General features: G+C 41.5%; 1 protein-coding gene across 7 annotated transcripts in view; it reads left to right on the top strand.

The window, feature by feature from the left end:
- The window catches only part of FARP1 (FERM, ARH/RhoGEF and pleckstrin domain protein 1), a 187037-nt gene that overhangs the window by 28901 nt on the left and 139695 nt on the right, over positions 1-18441 (top strand). For 4 of the 7 annotated variants that reach the window (XM_081858061.1, XM_081858060.1, XM_081858059.1 and 1 more), the window contains exon 2: positions 6778-6966. In XM_081858061.1, the coding sequence (XP_081714187.1) occupies positions 6778-6966 (189 nt within the window). Of the gene's footprint in view, positions 1-6771; positions 6967-18441 lie in introns of all 7 variants that reach the window. The other 3 variants (XM_081858064.1, XM_081858062.1, XM_081858063.1) reach the window with 1 other exon arrangement.

The following is an 18441-nucleotide window of genomic DNA, read 5'->3' as shown; positions in this document are numbered from 1 at the left end:
AAAGCACCTCAAAGTGCAAGTAGATAAATAGGTACCGCTCCGGCGGGAAGGTAAACGGCGTTTCCGTGCGCTGCTCTGGTTTGCCAGAAGCGGCTTAGTCATGCTGGCCACATGACCCGGAAGCTGTATGCCGGCTCCCTCGGCCAATAAAGCGAGATGAGCGCCGCAACCCCAGAGTCAGTCACGACTGGACTGAATGGTCAGGGGTCCTTTACCTATAGATATGGGTTAACCATGATTTAATCATTTATGGTTTGTTTGGACAGAAACAAACCACAAGCCCAAGGTTCAAATGTTGCAAGAAGCTGGACCCTGGCTTGTTTCCTAGCAGCGTAACAACAACAGATGTGTAGCGAGAACTTTTCAGCAGTGTGTATCGGCACACTATGTGTCCACATTAAATCATCTTAAGCATATGCTCAGTGTGATGATGTGCAAATCTGACCAGTGACTGGTCTAGTGGTTGGAAAAAAACATCTAATCCTGCCTTCTCTCCCTGCTTTTAAGCTAGATTTAAATGAATTAATTAAATTTAATTTTAAATAATTTAACAGGCAACTATGGTTCTTAACTGCAACACTTCAAAACTCATTGCATTTTAATACAATCTTCGGATTACTTTAAAAATTCTCAAGTAGCACAATCATTGTCTTTGCTTACTTAAATTTTATTCCACTTGCTCATAGCACGACTGCTTCTTTTGTTTTCCCTGTTTCTAATGACCTTTAAACCTTGGATAATAATTAATTAAGGCCTCAGGTGTCTTATATTTCTCCTGTATGCAGGGTTTGAAATTAGCAGGGCCCCAGGGGTATTTTGCACTTAAAGATTCTTGATTTGCAATTTTTGCAAAGATTCTTGATTTGCAAATTTCCCTAAAATTTATTTTAGGGACAGACTGTATGTTAAGGAGTTGAGCAATAACGAGTAGAGTGTTTTGCAAACTGAAGTATGCTACCAATATTTTTATTGTAAACACCAAGTTAAACATGTATTAACAATTTATGTTAAAAAATGTAATGTTAACAAAGTGTCACTTATGTGAATTGCGTAGTAGTTCATGGTTATAAAATTAATAAAAAGTGATGTGTGCGCACGCACGCGCACGCACACACATACACACACACCAATGGCAACTAGACATTCTGTTTTGGTGCCCACAACCCAGGTCGCAGGAGCCATTTGGCTCCTAGCTTTTCTATCCCAGTTTCTAACACTGACTGCATGTCTTTCTTCCTCAAATTTCTTTTCGGCTTGAATCCAGGACCCCACAAATATGGTTGCCACAGTTGCCATGGTGACCAGGAATGTAATTCTGGCAGCCAGAGCTGGGATGGAGTACTGAGAAAAGAGAAGTCAGTATTTTGCCCTTCTGTATTTTGTAACTGCTAGCAGTTTTCCCCATTAAGCTCCGCTAAACTGTGCTGCAAGACTGCCATGTCTCTAATTCTGCCACTCCCTTGCTGTACTCCCAACTGATTGACTGAGTAGGAGTCGCTAGCATCAAATTTAAACTCCTTTTCTACTTCCCATTTCTCTGCAAGTGTTTGTTTGCTACTCTCTGCTGCAATCTCCTAACTTCTCCACTTCAGGAAAGTCTTTTTGCCATGTCCAACCTCCCCCACCCCCTCCGTTTCCTTGGGACTTGTCTGTTGCAGAGACTGCTTCCAGCTGGCTTCCATCACTGGATGAAATCTCTCCCCACCACTTACTTTCAGAAAACACCAAACTTGCTCCAGTTGCTTGAGATCCAGTTACAAAAAAACCCCCAAAGCAAAAACCAGTTCATGTAGAGCAAAGTTTTTGTGCAGACTTCTTTTTTCTTCTTTGCTTTGTTCTTGAGGGGGGTGCATTTGTTTTTTGTGAAAAGCAGCTGGATAGGAGTTGGAGGGTATAAACCAGGACTGAAATCTTTGGGCAGAAAGGCTGTGTTTGTAGTTGTTTGCAGTATATTTTCAAGGGAATTGGGGGTGGGGGAGTGTAATTTCTAAAAAGAGGAGGACAGGGACTTAGGCCTATGGAAAACCAATCCATTGGCTATTAAGCAGTTCTCTGTAATTCTGTGGGTGGTAACTTGCTCAGTGGAAAGGGAAGGGAATTCTGCATGTGCTCAGAAGCACTTTTAGTATATTTCCTCTGGGCAATATAAAAAAATTCTAGCTGCTAAGCTACAGACCTTTGTTGCTCTTTCTATCCCTGTGTTTCTCCTGTGTTTAACATCATACTGAGCTGGATAACTATTCCAGTACATCAACTCCTGAAGAATCCTTTCTTTGTTTAGTTGGACAAAATGAACGCCTCTGGGGAGAGCAGCCCTTGCATAATGGATCTTTATAATGTAAACTTGCTCTGATGGAAACTTATTAGTATCCAACCATTGTTTGCCTTGAGGTTGAAACTTCAAATGAGGAGAGAGAAATTAGGAGACTTCTGAAGGCTGTGTAACTACACCAAACACCCCTTAAGCATCGTGAGCTGCAGGGAAAACCTCAACCAGAGCACCCCCTTCGCTTGATTTGATCCGTAGCATTGGATGAATTGCTCTGGCACTAACGCAGATGACAGAGCTAGCTTGGCAGAAACGAAGTTTGTGCAGAAACTGGGCAGAGAAACTGGTCCTCATTTTGTATCCCGTAGTAACTTCTCAACATGACTACCCTAAAGCACTCTCTGTGTGGCTGCACTTGAAGTTGAGAAGGAAACCTCAGCTAGTCCAGAATGTTTTGTTCTGTTGTTGTCTGGGCCCTAGGCATGGAGCGTATTACACCAGTTTTGTGAGAGCTGTGTTGGATTCTTATTCATTTCAATGCCAGATTCAAGGTGCTGATCTTGACCCTTTGAAGCCATAAATGGCCTGCATCAGGAATATTTGAGGCAATTACTCTATGAACTACCCAAAGAATTCAGATACCAATATTGCAGGTGAGATAGTAATCTGCTAGAAAGAGCATTTGCTATAGTTTCCTTCCGCTTGAAGGAAATCTTCTGTCTTTACCCAGCCTTGGACTCCTATAGAAGACCAGCTGAACCCCTTTTATTTTACATGGGGTATTACGTAATTGTCTACTTGACAGCTTTGCTTATTTTTACTTTGGAGGCAAAGAAGCTCGGAATGGCAATTGCAGGAAGTAAGGTAAAGGGACCCCGGACCATTAGGTCCAGTCGTGGCCGACTCTGGGGTTGCGGCGCTCATCTCGCTTTATTGGCCGAGGGAGCCAGCATACAGCATCTGGGTCATGTGGCCAGCATGACTAAGCCGCTTCTGGCGAACCAGAAGCAGCGTATGGAAACACCGTTTACCTTCCTGCCGGAGCGGTACCTATTTATCTACTTGCACTTTGACATGCTTTCGAACTGCTAGGTTGGCAGGAGCAGGGACCGAGCAACGGGAGCTCACCCCGTCGTGGGGATTCGAACCGCCGACCTTCTGATCGGCAAGTCCTAGGCTCTGTGATTTAACGCACAGTGCCACCCACATCCCATTTTACATGGGCTATTACGTAATTGTCTTCTTGACTGCTTTGCTTATTTTTAATTTGGAGGCAGAGAAACTTAGAACAGCAATTGCAGGAAGTAGTTGCAGGCAAAATTGTCCCCCTTCTACAGTGAGGCCACTATCTCTCATGTTTAGTTCCTGCTTTTCCACACACACATCTCCCAAGCTGATTTGGTACTGTACAATGCTGCTCTTTAATCTCATGTTGCTGCACCGCCACCATCAGCAGACCCAAGACCTGGGGACTTGCTTCCCTTCAGGTCCACTCCCAACAGTAGCTCCTTGGAGGGCATGTATTTTCTCTCCCAACCCTCTCAATTATAGGAAGAGGAAGATCAACAGAAGTCTTTGATTCCATGGTTCTTTGTACATGATGGTTAATCTTGCCTGGCCCAGACCTTAAAAGAGGGTTAAATCTGCTAGGATCAAGGAATATAAATAAATGTCAATTGTTCACTTTTCTCTGCATGAGTTTGCAGCCTTCGTCTGATACTTCCCTAGGGACAATATGGGAAGAAAAAACTTATCCCATTAGGTGCCAGTTTTTGGAGCTTTCTGAAGCAGGGAGGTTTTGGGGATTATATAGTGCAGCTTTTTTTCATCCTTTCCCCCTCCAGACATTTTGAGGCCCAACTTTCAGCACCCCTGCTCATTAGCCATGCCAGCTGGGGCTGATGAGGTTTGTAGTCTGAAACAGCTGGAGGGCACCAAATTGGCCCTTGATAAGCATGCATGCCATTGTTTCAGTGATACCGGTATTCGCTGCCCCAGTGAAACAAGCAAATATTTATTCCTTTGCTTTGTGTGTCATCAGCTTTAATAGCAAGGCAGAAGTTCATTCTAGCTTGCTACCAAATTGACCAGGAGTCTCTTCTGTTTGTGTTAATTAAGCAGAAGAGAAGAAAATAACCCCTAGAAAGCAGTCCTTAGTTTTCCAAATTAATAATTGATTTGTTTACAACAATGCAAAACTTGAAAGTATTTCTAAAGAGCTTTTGTAATATTATTATTTTTTTATCGTCCTACATATCTTGGTATACTAAGGCAGAATTATTGACTTTGAATGCATGGTGCATACTACAGAACTAATCTGTGTGTGCTGAATTACACCAAATAAGCAGCTGTTGCCCGATTTAATTTCTAGGACTATACAAAGGATGGACAGTAGCAAGGTCCACAAAATTTGGCTGTACCTGGTAGCCAGCTGGAACCTTTGACTTTCTACCAACTCACAGGTCCTGCTCTGAACAGGAGAGTTAAGGTTCACTGGAAAACAGTTTGTAAAAACAAAAAACAAAACCACTGGTCTGCTGGTGCCCAGGGATTCACATATCAGCATGGGTGGCATTAGTGCTTTAGTGGTAGAATTTGTATCTTAGGTCAGTGTTGCATTATTTAGGCTGTTAAATTCACATGCTAATATGAAATAATGAATAACATTGAATTAAAAAGCAGCAACAACAGTCATTTCCTTTTCTGCCGTTCTGCCCTGCTTCTGATCCCTGGCGCTATGACTGTGTTTAAAACGACTGGAATGGCTGGGTCTATTATTACTGTATGTTTGTTCAGCCAGAAAGTTAAATTCCTGTTCCTCCTGTTTTGTTACATGCTTGTTAATGATCATCGATCAGGGCATACAAGTCCAGGAGAGATGGAAAGGCAATTACCCAGCTAGACAAATACTGTGGATGGTAGCATCAGGTTCAGTCTTGGACTCAGGCTGTTTTGAAGAACAAAAGAAAAGAGTGGGATAAAAAAATATGAGGTTTTATATATATATATGGTTTGACAGATCAGACTAAGGGCCCTTGCATTATGTATCAAACGATAAAGCAACAGAAGTAATAAAAAAGGCAGGATCAGTTGCATCAACAATTGGCCTTTCCATAGAAGATAGTAAAACGTGAGATTGCAGAAGAATTAGAAGTTCGCTTAAAGTTATGTCTTTGAAATAGTTTGCTATCCTTGAGTTTGCTTTCAAGTGTGCAATAATAAAAGGTGGGGCGTTTTCTTCCAAAGTGATGTAGCGATCTTCCCTGTTTGGTTATGTTCTATTATGTCAGGGGAGGGAGGGCATGAAAAAGACAAGTTCGATTATTTCCATTACAGCTTAAGTTTTTTTGAGCTACCGTATTTTTTGCACCATAACACTCACTTTTTTCCTCCTAGAAAGTAAGGGGAAATGTCTGTGCGTGTTATGGAGCGAATGCCTGCGGGTGGCGGGGGGGGGGGGATCTGCTGCAGTCGTGAGCAGAGGATCCATGGTTCCCCTTCCTTCCCTCCTCTGTGGTTACAAAGCATGGATCCACATGGATCCTCAGGATTTTTGCATTGGGCTACTCCAAACTCACTGTCAGATCACATGTCTGTGGCCGCAGCATGAACCACAAAAATCATATATCCACTATTTCGTTTAGAATATTTTTTTTCTTGTTTTCCTCCTCTAAAAACTACGTGCGTGTTATGGTCTGGTGCGTGTTATAGAGCGAAAAATACAGTAATTCTAAGTCTGGTGCAGTTTGATTCTAGTTGTATATCCCATCTACCTTTCCGTTGGACCTGCTTGGCATATATATCATTTAATTGTTTCAGGTTCTGACTGGTGAAGACATGGAACTTTTCATAGTTAAATGCCATTTTGAACAAGTAGTAGTTTTTGTTCATTTAGTTTTTTTTGCACATGTTGCATTTAGAATTATGAGTGAGCTTGGCCACACAGAATTGCAAACATTGCAACTGGTCAAAGTGAAGATATTTCCTCCCTCCAATTACTGCTTAGCTTGTCTTTATAATGCTTGTGGCATTGCAGATCTTCGCACTTATCTCTTGGTATCTTGAGGGTTGATACAATATATTTCTTGATTCTTCCTCCTTCTGGAGTGCAAGGAGATCAGCGAAACAATTTGAGGTTTTGGTACCTACTCCTCTTCATTTCACAATCCGAAATGATGTAAGAAGATGTAGTGCCTGGCTGATAAACCAAGACTGCAACTATTACACATTTCCTAAGTCCCATTGAAAACAGTGGGACTTACTTCTGAGTAAACCTACAACAGATTGTACAACACCAGCAAGATACTAGGGTTCAAACACCATTAAAAAAAAAAATGTTATGAGGACAGATACCCTGTGCATCTTTTGCTCAAAAGGAAAGCAATTCACAACTACAAAATGGTGTGAAGTAGTACATTCCTGTGTGCATTTATTGTCTTTGAACAGTTTTTAAGTAACGTGGCTTCATATTTTCTTTCTTTCTCTGTCTCTCCCATTAACAGATATAGAAACTAGCTCCTCCAAACATGGGTGAAGTGGAGCAGAGAACAACAGCAGGATCCCGGTTAGGAGTTCAGGAAAATGCCGGGATCAGTACTTTGGAACATGGACAAAAAATGCCCACAACCCCTACAGGAAAACTTATTTCTATCAAAGTCCAGATGCTGGATGATGCACAGGAAGCTTTTGAAGTTCCGGTAAGATGATTTTCATTGCCTGTGGTTTATTGCTGGCTGGTTACAATTTTATTGTGCACAATATTACTTTTGTATTTTGTGTTTAATGTGCACATGGGTTGAAATTGCAATGAGGATCTAGTTACCCATTGTATTTCTCATAGAAAAGTGTTCATTTTAAAGGTTGGTATTATGTTGCATTGTCCTCCATTTTAGGAACCAACGCTTTAATCATAGATAGTCACACCAAAATAATAGGATAATTAATAGAATTAAATTATCTTAAATGAAAAGGTTCTTTTTTAAAACAAAAAAACACAACCAATTAGCTCCTTTGACAGTCTTGGAGTGGAATCCTTGTTCTTTTTAATATAATACATTGTGTTCATAAATGGCTCACTAATGAGTTTGTTTCCATTGCCTCGACAAAGGTGGTTACATAACTTCGGTTATCTGAGGGCCACTTCTTACAATACTCTTAGTCATTTGGGCACTGATACAAAGTGCACACACATTACGAATTAGTTGTGAATGAAACATGCGCTGAGCTGGAAAGGACTGACCTGCTTCCTTGCCATTCATGAAAACAAGTGTTGATTGCATGTCATGTGTGGTCCTTATATATAAAGGGGCTAAATATGCTTCTATTGCATTATTTATACAGAGAATTCTACAGAATCGTTCTAAGCACAGTTCTGATTAACCGGTGGGGAACCTTGCAAAATTCATTGCATGCAGTGCGAATTTATGATGGAGCAGAGGATTTTGTTGTTGTTGTTTGACTCTTTCTCGGTCTCTCCCCAATCGTGTCATAGTGAAAAAGTGAAGAAAAAGGAGAAATGTACCCCCCCCCCATTCCTTTGCACTGCAACTGTTGGCAGGGTTGGGGAGGAGCTGCAGTTTCTTGTGCTGTCTCAGCTGAGCTCAATCAACTCAAATCAACTCGCTAGTCCCTCATATTGCCCTTTGTGTGGAAATCAACTCGCTAGTCCCTCATATTGCCCTTTGTGTGGAAATCAACTCGCTAGTCCCTCATATTGCCCTTTGTGTGGAAATGCTCTTGACTTGAACTGGTTCAGGAGAGTTTGGGTTAATCCCAACATGTTCTGCAAAGATAGTTTGATACACACACCCTCCATATTTTCCAGCACTTCACATCTAGACTCCTTGTATTAACTAGATAGGGTAAATGATATAAAAGCATGGCTGCAAGTTTGGTCTCCTTAATAATGTCTAAATGGTGAATGCATCCTAGTAACAGATTGATAAATGCCTTCCTTAAATGTTTCGGTTCGAAGAACCAATGGAGTGCATGGTTTTCAGATTGGTTAGCATGGTTCTGAATGTCTGGAATGCTAAGAAGAGAACTCTTTCACTCTCTCTTTAGCTGGCTTACAATGTGACCTTAGGGCAGTTGATTAGCCTTACAGGATTGACTTTCCATCTGTTTCAAAGAGGGATTTGCCCTGTATCAGTGCTGTCGTTTTAAGGCATTCCTCCTCATTTTTGACATGAGCAGCCATGAGGTCCCGTTACACAGTTGGCTGATAACACCCAGTCTCAACCAGCAACGGAACCAACAGCACAAGAACTATAGAAATGGAAGCTAATATAGCAGTGACAACAGGACTTCCAGGATATGGCTTCAACTGGCCTATGAAGTTGCTCAGACTGAAAAGCAAGTCCAATCTGTTGTTCAGTAACAGATTGAGCTGCTCTCTCACTGTACATTTCAGCTTGCTTGCTTGCAGTGTTAGGAACTGGGATAGAAAAGCTAGGAGCCAAATGGCTTCTGGGACCTGGGTTGTGGGCGCCAAAACAGACTGTCGAGTCGCCATTTGCGGGGGGTCGGCAACAATTTTTATTTATTCTTTTGATAAGCATGAAGTAATACACAATTCACATAAGAGACACATGGTCAATACCACATTTTTATCAGAAATTGTTGATACATGTTTAATTTAGTGTTTACAATAAGAATATTGGTACCATACTTCAGTTTTCAAAACACTTTACTCTTTATTGTTAAACTCCTTAACATATTGTCTATCTTTAACATATACTTCGAGGCTTCGAATCACATACATTTCAGTAATCCTTGAGTGTCAGCCAGGTGCAAAAAAATGACACCCAGACTTTTTGAGCTGCTCATAAATGGAAAATCTTTAGGCGTAAAATGCGCCTGGCGCCCTGCTAATTTCGAACCCTGCTTGCTTGCCTCCAGGCTGCTAGTTCTGACTATTGCGCAGGGATTTGGTGCTTGAAGCCGGTGTTTTCACTGAGGGCTTCCTCACAGACTGTATTACACACCATGGACTTGCTGACACCATGGACTTGCTGACACTGATTTGATTGGAACTAGGATGGCAATGCATTACCTGAGGTCAACGCTTTCTCCTTTCATTAAGGCTTTGGGAGATGTTAAATTGTATTAAAAGAAATAGCAGAAGTGGTAGTTTCCTAGTTTTCTTTATTCTGCTTATGGGTAAAATAAAGGGATTCACGGAGCTTGTATATTATTAAATACATTGGCTGGTTGATCTTCGTTACTCTCCACATTCCTGCTCTTTTTAAAAATAAGTTTAAGATTCAGGAAAGTCACAGCTTTCTCTATTTTCCCCTGTATAATTTTTATTAAGTTTACTATTTTACAATTTAAAATATTCATTAAACAACCTTAAAATGTTAATGACTTCCCTTCTTCTCTTTCCGTGGTTCAATTTGCATACCGTAAATCCATGCATATTTTACATAAACTAAACCATTCAGTATTCCATTAATATATCCATCAAAACTTGTTTACACTGTTGAATTTATCTTAATGCTGCCACCGTTTTCAAGTGTATAGTTTCCCCCCATATATTCAATAAACATTTTACAATCTTCTTTGAACGTATGTTCTTTTTCTCTTATGTTAGGTCCGCAAGCTGTGCATATTCCATCAATTTAAGTTGCCATTCTTCTTTAGTTGGAACCTTGCTTGTTTTCCATTTTTGGGCTAAACAAACACGAGCTACAGTAGTAACATACATAAATAGCCTTTTTTTGACACCTGGGAATTTCCATTGAATTATCCCCAACAAAAAGGACTCTGGGTTTTTTGGGGAAAAGTACTTTTATACATTTTTTTTTTCAATTAAATAGAAATTATTTCCCAATAAAAAGTCACAGCTTTCTCCACCCTCTTGCACAGCTTCTCCCTTCTTTGCAGAGCTCATGTTGGAGACATTTGTACTCTTCATCCTCCAATATAGGCAGTGGACAGTCCAATTTGGACTGTCCAATGCCTATATTTGGACTGGAGGCAGTATACAGTTTCTCCCAATTTCATCTGGGGTTTGTGTTGGCTGAAACACACTTAATGAGGATATTGTACCATGCAAACCGCCTGGGATCTCTTGAGGAAGGGCAGTATACAAATTTAATAAACACAACAATAATAAACAAACGTGTTCCTAGCATCTCCTCCTGCCTGCTCCTTCGGTCTTCTAAGGCTTTAGCAAAGTTTATTTTCTGTGTGCCTCTATTCACAACCAGTGCCAGAGCTTGGCATTATCCAGATGTTGCAGCTGTGAGTTCATCCATCAGCTGAGGTAAAGAACAGGCGAGGGTGGGGCAGCGAAGGTGGATGCATGCAGAATAGTTACGGTAGGCAATAAAACAAAGGGGTTTCTGCTCCCCCTGCTCGCAGCCGAGATGCTGTGGTGCTAAATGGAATAGAGGAAAGGATTGGTGTGGCTGATAGTTATGGCTCTAGCGTCATTTAAAAAGGCATTGGGGTGGGGGTGGGGGACCTGCACCAGGACTGAAAACACACTGTAGTTCTATGAAGCACCCATAGCCCCTGTGTTTCAAAAAATAAAATCCCCAATTCACTCATCTGAACACAAATAATTCCCCACCCAACCTTTTAAACATGTTTTTATAGCTTGGGTTTTCGCAGTTCTTGCTGCTGCTGCAGCTTCTTCGACACTCTGCTTTTGTGTTTCTTTGATTTTACAGTGTCTGGTTTTTTCTTTATGGTGCATCACACTGATGAGTCCTCTAAACTCTATTCCCGGGCAGCTTGTAAATGGGCAAAGTAACACTGCAAAGAGCTTATTTTGTTGTATCATACAGTTCTGTTCTCCACCCTCTTGCAAGATTTGTAGCTCTAGGGGTTTTTTTTGGGTGGGGGGTGTTAAGCGTCAGTCGAGGGAGTTGTGCAGAAACCACAAAGCAATCTTTCAGGCGAGTTGCCCTTCCTTCCAACTTCAGAAATGAACAGCAAGTCAAGTGTCATCTATTCATCATTCTGAGGCTTTATTCTCCGTGCCTGAAATTCTCCATGCCTGAAATTATGTGGCCGTCACTGTCAAAGCTATTCCCAATGGAAAGTAGGGCATTTAAATATTCACCGAGTAGTTAGTCCCAACAGCCAAGCCGAGTCTTGTGAATTAAGAAGAGGGAAGTGACATTTCTCTTCAGTAACTTGGAACTGCAGTAGTTTTAATTCCTGGCAGAACACATTTGGCACAGACTCCTAAAAGGACGGAAGACTTTTAGCCAAAGTGTAATTACATTGTCTGTGTTGAAATGCAAGGGGTCATGTGCCTCATCTTTTAAAATACTCATGTTTTCTTCAGAATGATAAAACATGGATTTAGTGTTTTTTTGAATAAATTTTATCCGTGCTTATAGAGGAAAAATACAAAACTTAATATTAAATATATTTTCCTCTCTTTTTTTGGTCCAAACTAAAACTGTGATATAAATGCAATAAAAACATAAAGGGGGGGGGAATGGAATAAAGAAAGAGAGGGAGAAAGAAAAAAAGAAAGAAAGAGGTTAAGAGAGAGAGAAATAAAATTGAGAGGGTAAGGGACTTATGAGTCTTTGTCCGCTATATATAAACCATATTCACTTCATCTACTCCCGATATAACACCCAACAAAGCCACTCCCATTTCATACTCACAACAACCCTATAAATTGGGTTAGGCTAAGAGATTGGGACTGGCACAAGGTCCCGGGCCTCAAGGAGGTTAAGCTGGCCTCAACCAGGGCCAAGGCCTTTTCAGCTTTGGCCCCGGCTTGGTGGAACGCTCTGTCACAAGAGACCAGGGCCCTGCGGGACTTGACATCTTTCCGCCTGGTCTTCGGTCCAGACCCAGTTTGACCCCCCTTTTTGGAACCCTGTAAAGTTACCTCTTAGGCTCTTTTATTGGCTCATGTGGGACCAACATGGATAGCCGGCCCTGATGAATACTTGAGGTTCCTGACCTCTATGGTTGTAATTTCATGGGCAGTTATTAGCCGCCCTGAGCCTAATAAAATAAAAAATTACTGGTACCTACTTACTTACTACTATCCAGTGAACTTCATGGCCGAGTGGGGATTCAAACCCTGCCCTCTTAGGTCCTAGTCCAACACTCTAACCATTATGCCACACTGGGTCATGTTGGTTCTCAATATCAAAACACTCTTGTTGGCTGCAACTCTTGTCATCTGGAAGCCGAATGTGCAAAACTACCCCACCTTTGCTGCCCCACCAACCATAGTGGACCCATGACACACACAGAATTTTTTTTAGACCTTTTCTCCAGTATTGCCTCCCCTCCCTCCAGAAGATGACACTCGCTGCAATGTTGGGGGCAATGGCACAATATTTGATGTAAAAACAAGGTGATGCAAGCTCTGACTAAAAAAACGAGAAAGCAGCCTTTTGTGTTACAAGCAAACTGGTGTAGGAGGGAGTGTAAACGAGTTTCCGGGCTTCCGTGTTGCACATGTGGGGAAGTGGCACATCTTTAGAGTGAGATATATGAGTTCCAGGTAAATATAGAACTGTGATGGTCCACAATTGCAATCAGGTAATGCCAGGAGCGTTTCGCAACAGCAGTAATTTCTGAAATTTAGATCCCACCTTTCTATATCGGGCATACAAGCTTCAAATCTGATTTAATGCAATCAACATACTCCAAGCAATGTAAACCAGCACTGAAACAACTCTGCATGGTTAAAAGCAGCATTATGACGGAATGTTCAAAGCATATTCATTTATTTGCAGTTTCTTCAACCTAAAAAAAAAGGGTTATTTCTCTCTCTCCACCCCCCACCCCCACCACTGATTTTATTTCATGTTGTCTTTGGCCATCCCTTTTGGCAAGTAGTTGTTGCTACTGATATGGGCATTATACAAGGAGGAGCCTGCAAAATTCATGCAGCTACCTTGCAAAATCAAGTCCTGTAGAACAGAAGACTTGTTTTTAAGGGTGGGATAGAGAGAGGCTGCTCTAATATCTGGAAACGTGTGTATATGGGAGAATGTGGAGAGATAAGGTGATCAAATAAGTAATGCTTAACAGAAACTGAAGCACTGATTTGTCACAATTTGCAAAAACAATGTCGCTGTTCTAAAACAAATAGCAAATGTTCAGTTGGTAGTTTTGTGCCAGTTTTGCTTTTCAGTAGCCTAGTGCCAAGTAATTATTAATTTTTTGCATATTTCGATATGAGAAAGCAGTAGCTACAATTTTCCATTTTCTTTCCATTGTAACCTTTCCTCTCAAGTGACCTGTATGTCAGCCAGACATTTCCGTGTCTTTTCACCAGTGGATTTTCCTGCTTGGTTTTGTGTTTCCTGATCCATGTGGTTCTCATTAAATGCATTTTTTATGAACTTAGAAAGGGAATTGCCTATGTGAATGCTAGACACTAGACATCAATTGTCTTACTGCATTTCAATTTAATTTATGTAACTCTCCCACCCACCCTGCTAACACAACTATACTTGAGTTGCTTGGACTTTGAGTCCAGTCATTAATCTGTCTTGTCCCTTCAGTCTCCTTAAATCTTAAGGCTTGATCACTTTAATAAATTTGTGCGTGTTTTGCATACATTCTCTTAACTTTAAATCTTGCACACCTTTTTGTTAATTTGTGACGATTCTTTATCTCTCTGCTACTTCTCAGCTCATGGCTGTATTTTAAAATATCTACGACAGGGTTGGGGGAAATAGTTCAAATTCCTAGATGCCGGCATCATATTTTTAGACACCAAGCCTGTGCAGGGCTAAATAAATATTTCACATTCCTAGATGTTAGCAAACACGTGTATGTGCCTGTCTTCCTGGACCCTCAACTCTACTAAGCAATTCAATAAACCAAAAAAGTTGCACCAGAAATTTATGAGGCTACAGTTCTTTACTCATTTCTCTGGGAGTAAGACACAGTGGGGCTTGATTTTTAGGTAAACATGCATAAGATTGTGCTGCAAAGCCCATGCTAGACCAAGAGGCTTCTGCTTAGAGGTACAGTGGTACCTCGAGTTACATATGCTTCAGGTTACATACGCCGCTAACCCAGAAATAGTGCTTCAGTTGAAGAACTTTGCTTCAGGATAAGAACAGAAATCGGGCTCCGGCAGCGCGGTGGCAGCAGGAGGCCCCATTAGCTAAAGTGGTGCTTCAGGTTAAGAACAGTTTCAGCTTAAGAACGGACCTCCGGAACGAATTAAGTACTTAACCCGAGGTACCACTGTATATAGAACTGAGCTGTTGAGCAAAGTGAACAGAAATAATTTAGCCTCTTTCATCGGCTCTTTAAAGCATGCATCTATTTTTGTTAACTAGCATACTTTAATTTGATCTCTGCTGAGATAAGAAAGTCAGCATTGCCTGATGGTCCAAGTGAGAGGTGCCTGCAATTTTAACGTTGTATTCTGACCTTGCTGTGTGGCACTCCGTTGAGAACTCTTAGGATCTGGCCGAAGGGTCTTAATGCTGGTACAATGCCTGTGCACAAATGATGCTTTCTTCCGTTGAGATCAAAGGAAATCCCGTGCAATCCTGTGCGTGGCTTTCCCAGCAGTAAATGCTTGGGTGGTTTCCCTGGCAGGGATCAAAGACACTTGGCTCCATCCCAGTTGCAATAATAGTATTTAAATTTAGCTGCTGCCGGTCTATCCATTGTTTGGGCTGCCATAGATAAGGCAAAAACAAAATAAAAAAATTCCTTCCAGTAGCACCTTAAAGACCAACTGAGTTAGTTCTAGGTATGAGCTTTCGTGTGCATGCACACTTCTTCAGATACACTGAAACAGAAGTCACCGGACCTTTCTATATAGTGAGAAGGTGGGGAGGGGTATTACTCAGAAGGGTGGTGGGAATGGGTGATTGGCAGATAGCTGCGATGAGCCTGTTGACGACTCTTAACGACTGCAATAGGTCTAACAGGAAAAAGCAAGGGGTGAGAAGTTCATACCTAGAACTAACTCAGTTGGTCTTTAAGGTGCTACTGGAAGGAATTTTTTTATTTTGTTTTGACCATGGCAGACCAACACGGCTACCTATCTGTAAATAGATAAGGCAGGTTGTAATGGCCTGTCACGTAACATTAGAATTTAATGAAAGAAGTCAAGAGATGGTTTGCATTAGTCTGGACCAAGCCATACATCCGAAATATATGCCTATCAAATTGAGTCACAATTTCTCGCGTTTCCACTATTCAGCTTAAGTTGCAACTAACTATATATAACATATCATTTGGTGTGCTTGGTGGTTTTATTTCACACAGACAAACTCAAGGACCGAATTAGGTGCTGGAAAGTTGGCAAAGGGTAAGCTGTTCCCACTAAAACAACAACCCAATTTAGGAGTATGTAGCACAAGGAAGGATGTGAAAAGCAATTCTCAGATTGGATGACAAGGCCTTTTTTTGAAGTGTTCCCCCCCCCCTCATTCTCTGCTTGTGTCTTTGTCAGATTTAGTTCAAATTAAAAGAATGCCTAGGTTAGAATGACCTATTGTTTCCTATTTCAAAACTGGTGATTTAGAAGTACAAAAGCTTCAGGTTGCAGTTAATTGGTGTGCCTGTCCTTAATACATGCAATTCATCCTATGCTCAGCGTTGTCTTAACTTTGCATTGGCCAGAGCATAAAGGCATTTGATATTATGACCAGAACCCTAGTATAAGTAGCTTGTACAAAGTGCTTCATTATATCTTGGGGGGAGAGGGGACTGACTGGCATGGTTACCATTGTTCTCATCCACATACGTCCCTCTTCCTACAAGCAGATAGCCACGTGGAGAGGAGCCCATGCAGTTTGTGTTCATAGCAGCAGCAACCACAGTGCCTGCACAGTGTAAATTAATATCTTCCTGGTTGTACCATGGCATGTTGCTGCTGCTTTGTCAATTTCAAGAATAATGAGGAAAGATTTGGGTTTCACGACCCAGCCTCTGTAATACGATATACATGGATCAATGCCAGATGCCAAGCAACTTAGCATTTATAGCTTTTGTAACCAAAGCAGACTTAATGGTGGCCTTTAAGCGGTGGGGTTGGGAAAGGTTCAAGAGTAATCAAATGATTTGATTTTGTTGTTCTTCTTGTTCTGTCACCACATCAAAAATTGCATTTTATTTTTTATTTTTATGTAGAAAATGAGTGAGAAGAGAATTGCATGCGAGTAAGAATGTATGGTAGGATACTTGCTTTAGATCAGTGGTGTCCAAACTCTTTTCAAAGAGGGCCAGATATGATGAAGTGAAGGGGCTGTGGGGGCTGACCAAAGAACCAACCATAGTTTTACCCTAGGAAATAGGCCCCTGAAATGGACTTTGCTTTAGGCTAATGTCTAGGGTATGGTGTAGTTGTTTGTGTGTCAGGCTAGGAGCTAGGATAAGGGAGGCACAGGCTCCAATTGCCACTCATTTATGAGGCTCACTGGGGAACCCTGGGTCAACCGCCATCTCTCAGCCTAAACTGGATCAAGTGAGGATACAGTGGAATAGGGAGACTTGTGGATACCGTGTTGAGCATATAAATGAAATGAAATCTTCGGTTGTTTCTCCATTTATTGCAGTACCTACCCTCCCTAGCTCATCTCACATAGGAGGGGAGAGGTGGTTATCACTAGCAGATGAAAATAAAAGGGTATCTGATCATTTTCTCATTGGTGGAACTCCTGGAGCCACCAGTAGGATTTTTCAGGAGCAAGTTGAGAACCCTCCTCTAAAACAGGGTTTCCCAAAACTTGGTCCCCCCAGCTGTTTTTGGTCTACAATTCCCACCATCCCTGACCCCACTGGTCCTGCTAGCTTAGGCATGATGGTAGTTGTAGTCCAAAAATGACTGGAGACCCAAATTCTAAAATTCCAGTGCTCTTGCTCCCCTCAAGGGTTTCACCAGAGTATGTTCAGTCTCTGTGCTCAGTGTTCCTGAACATACAGTGGTACCTTGGTTTACTACCATAATCCATTCCGGAGGTCCGTTTGTAAACCAAAACAGGTGTAACCCAAGGCACGCTTTCGCCAATGGGGCCTCCAAAAAATTTTTGTTCGTAATCCAAAAAAAAAAGGGGGGGTTGTAATCCAAAAAAGGTTGCAAACCAGGACACGCACTTCCAGGTTTGACATGTTTGTAATCCAAAACGTACGCAAACCAAGGTACCACTGTAATCCATTAGCAAGAAATTCATTGAGGGTCTTACTCATTGGTTTTGCTTCCTCCTGTTGCTGAGGAATGTTTAAGGATATATTATATAACACTTTCCTGGAAGTGGACCCAACCTTTTCACTGGCACAAGCGTTATTGTTTCTCCCTTTAGAAAGGGCTCTCTCTAGTTCTGCTGCCATGCCATGTTTGGGGACCCGCTAAAGAGAATTGAATTTGAAGGAGAAAACATGTCGTGCCAAAATGCTGTCCCTGGTCCAAGCGCTGCAGCTGAACACTTTTTGAAAGTGCATTAAGCCCAAGTGTCTGAGAGGATAGAAGGCAGCCAGCTGGCTGATAACTGCAGGATATCCTTTTCTCTTTTGACGAGGAAGGAGGGACTGGGAACAAGCCAGCTGAGCGTTCACTTGAGAAAAGGAGAGAACAAAACTCCTACCGCATTCTTTTTAGTCTGACACATGAAGTGAGCTCAGGAACTCTGTGCAAAAATCTTGCCCAAACTCTTGTTTTCAAAAGGATGTATGCATATACTGTATGGGGAAAACGTGTACCCATCGGCTTGATTTGCATAGTTAATGTGAATGTTCAAAGTGGGATTTTAGTTACTTGTGTGTGTTTTTTTGCGGACTTTTGAATTTTCTATCCAGAAATGACAAAATGATGGAAAGGAGGTGCACACATACACAGTAGATGCATCAAGAAGAGAAGCTGGAGAATGCTGGAGTGGTCGGCAGCAGGGAAGACACACACACGCCTGATTTTGAACACCAGTCTGCAATAAATTTCTCCTTGGAGCTTCTTGCCATATTACAGTTCCTATTCGGGCAGCAGCCCTACAATTCAATTATTGTATAAAAATTACAGCATGGAAAGGATGCAGTTGGTGTCTTGTAGCAGAGATAAGTGTGTCTAAAATTCTAGAGAGTGATTTGACCTATCTTTAGTCTCACTGCATAAGCAAAATGGGTAGGTAGATTTCCGTGCAAAATACTTTGTGTTTTGTTTTGAATGAGTGCTATATTAAGTTTTTCTCTATAGAGAATATGCAGGATGTTATATT

The sequence above is a fragment of the Podarcis erhardii genome, assembly GCF_964252035.2.
Source record: "Podarcis erhardii genome assembly, chromosome: 4".
Classification (NCBI taxonomy): domain Eukaryota; kingdom Metazoa; phylum Chordata; class Lepidosauria; order Squamata; family Lacertidae; genus Podarcis; species Podarcis erhardii.
This window is presented reverse-complemented; position numbering and strand designations above follow the sequence as displayed.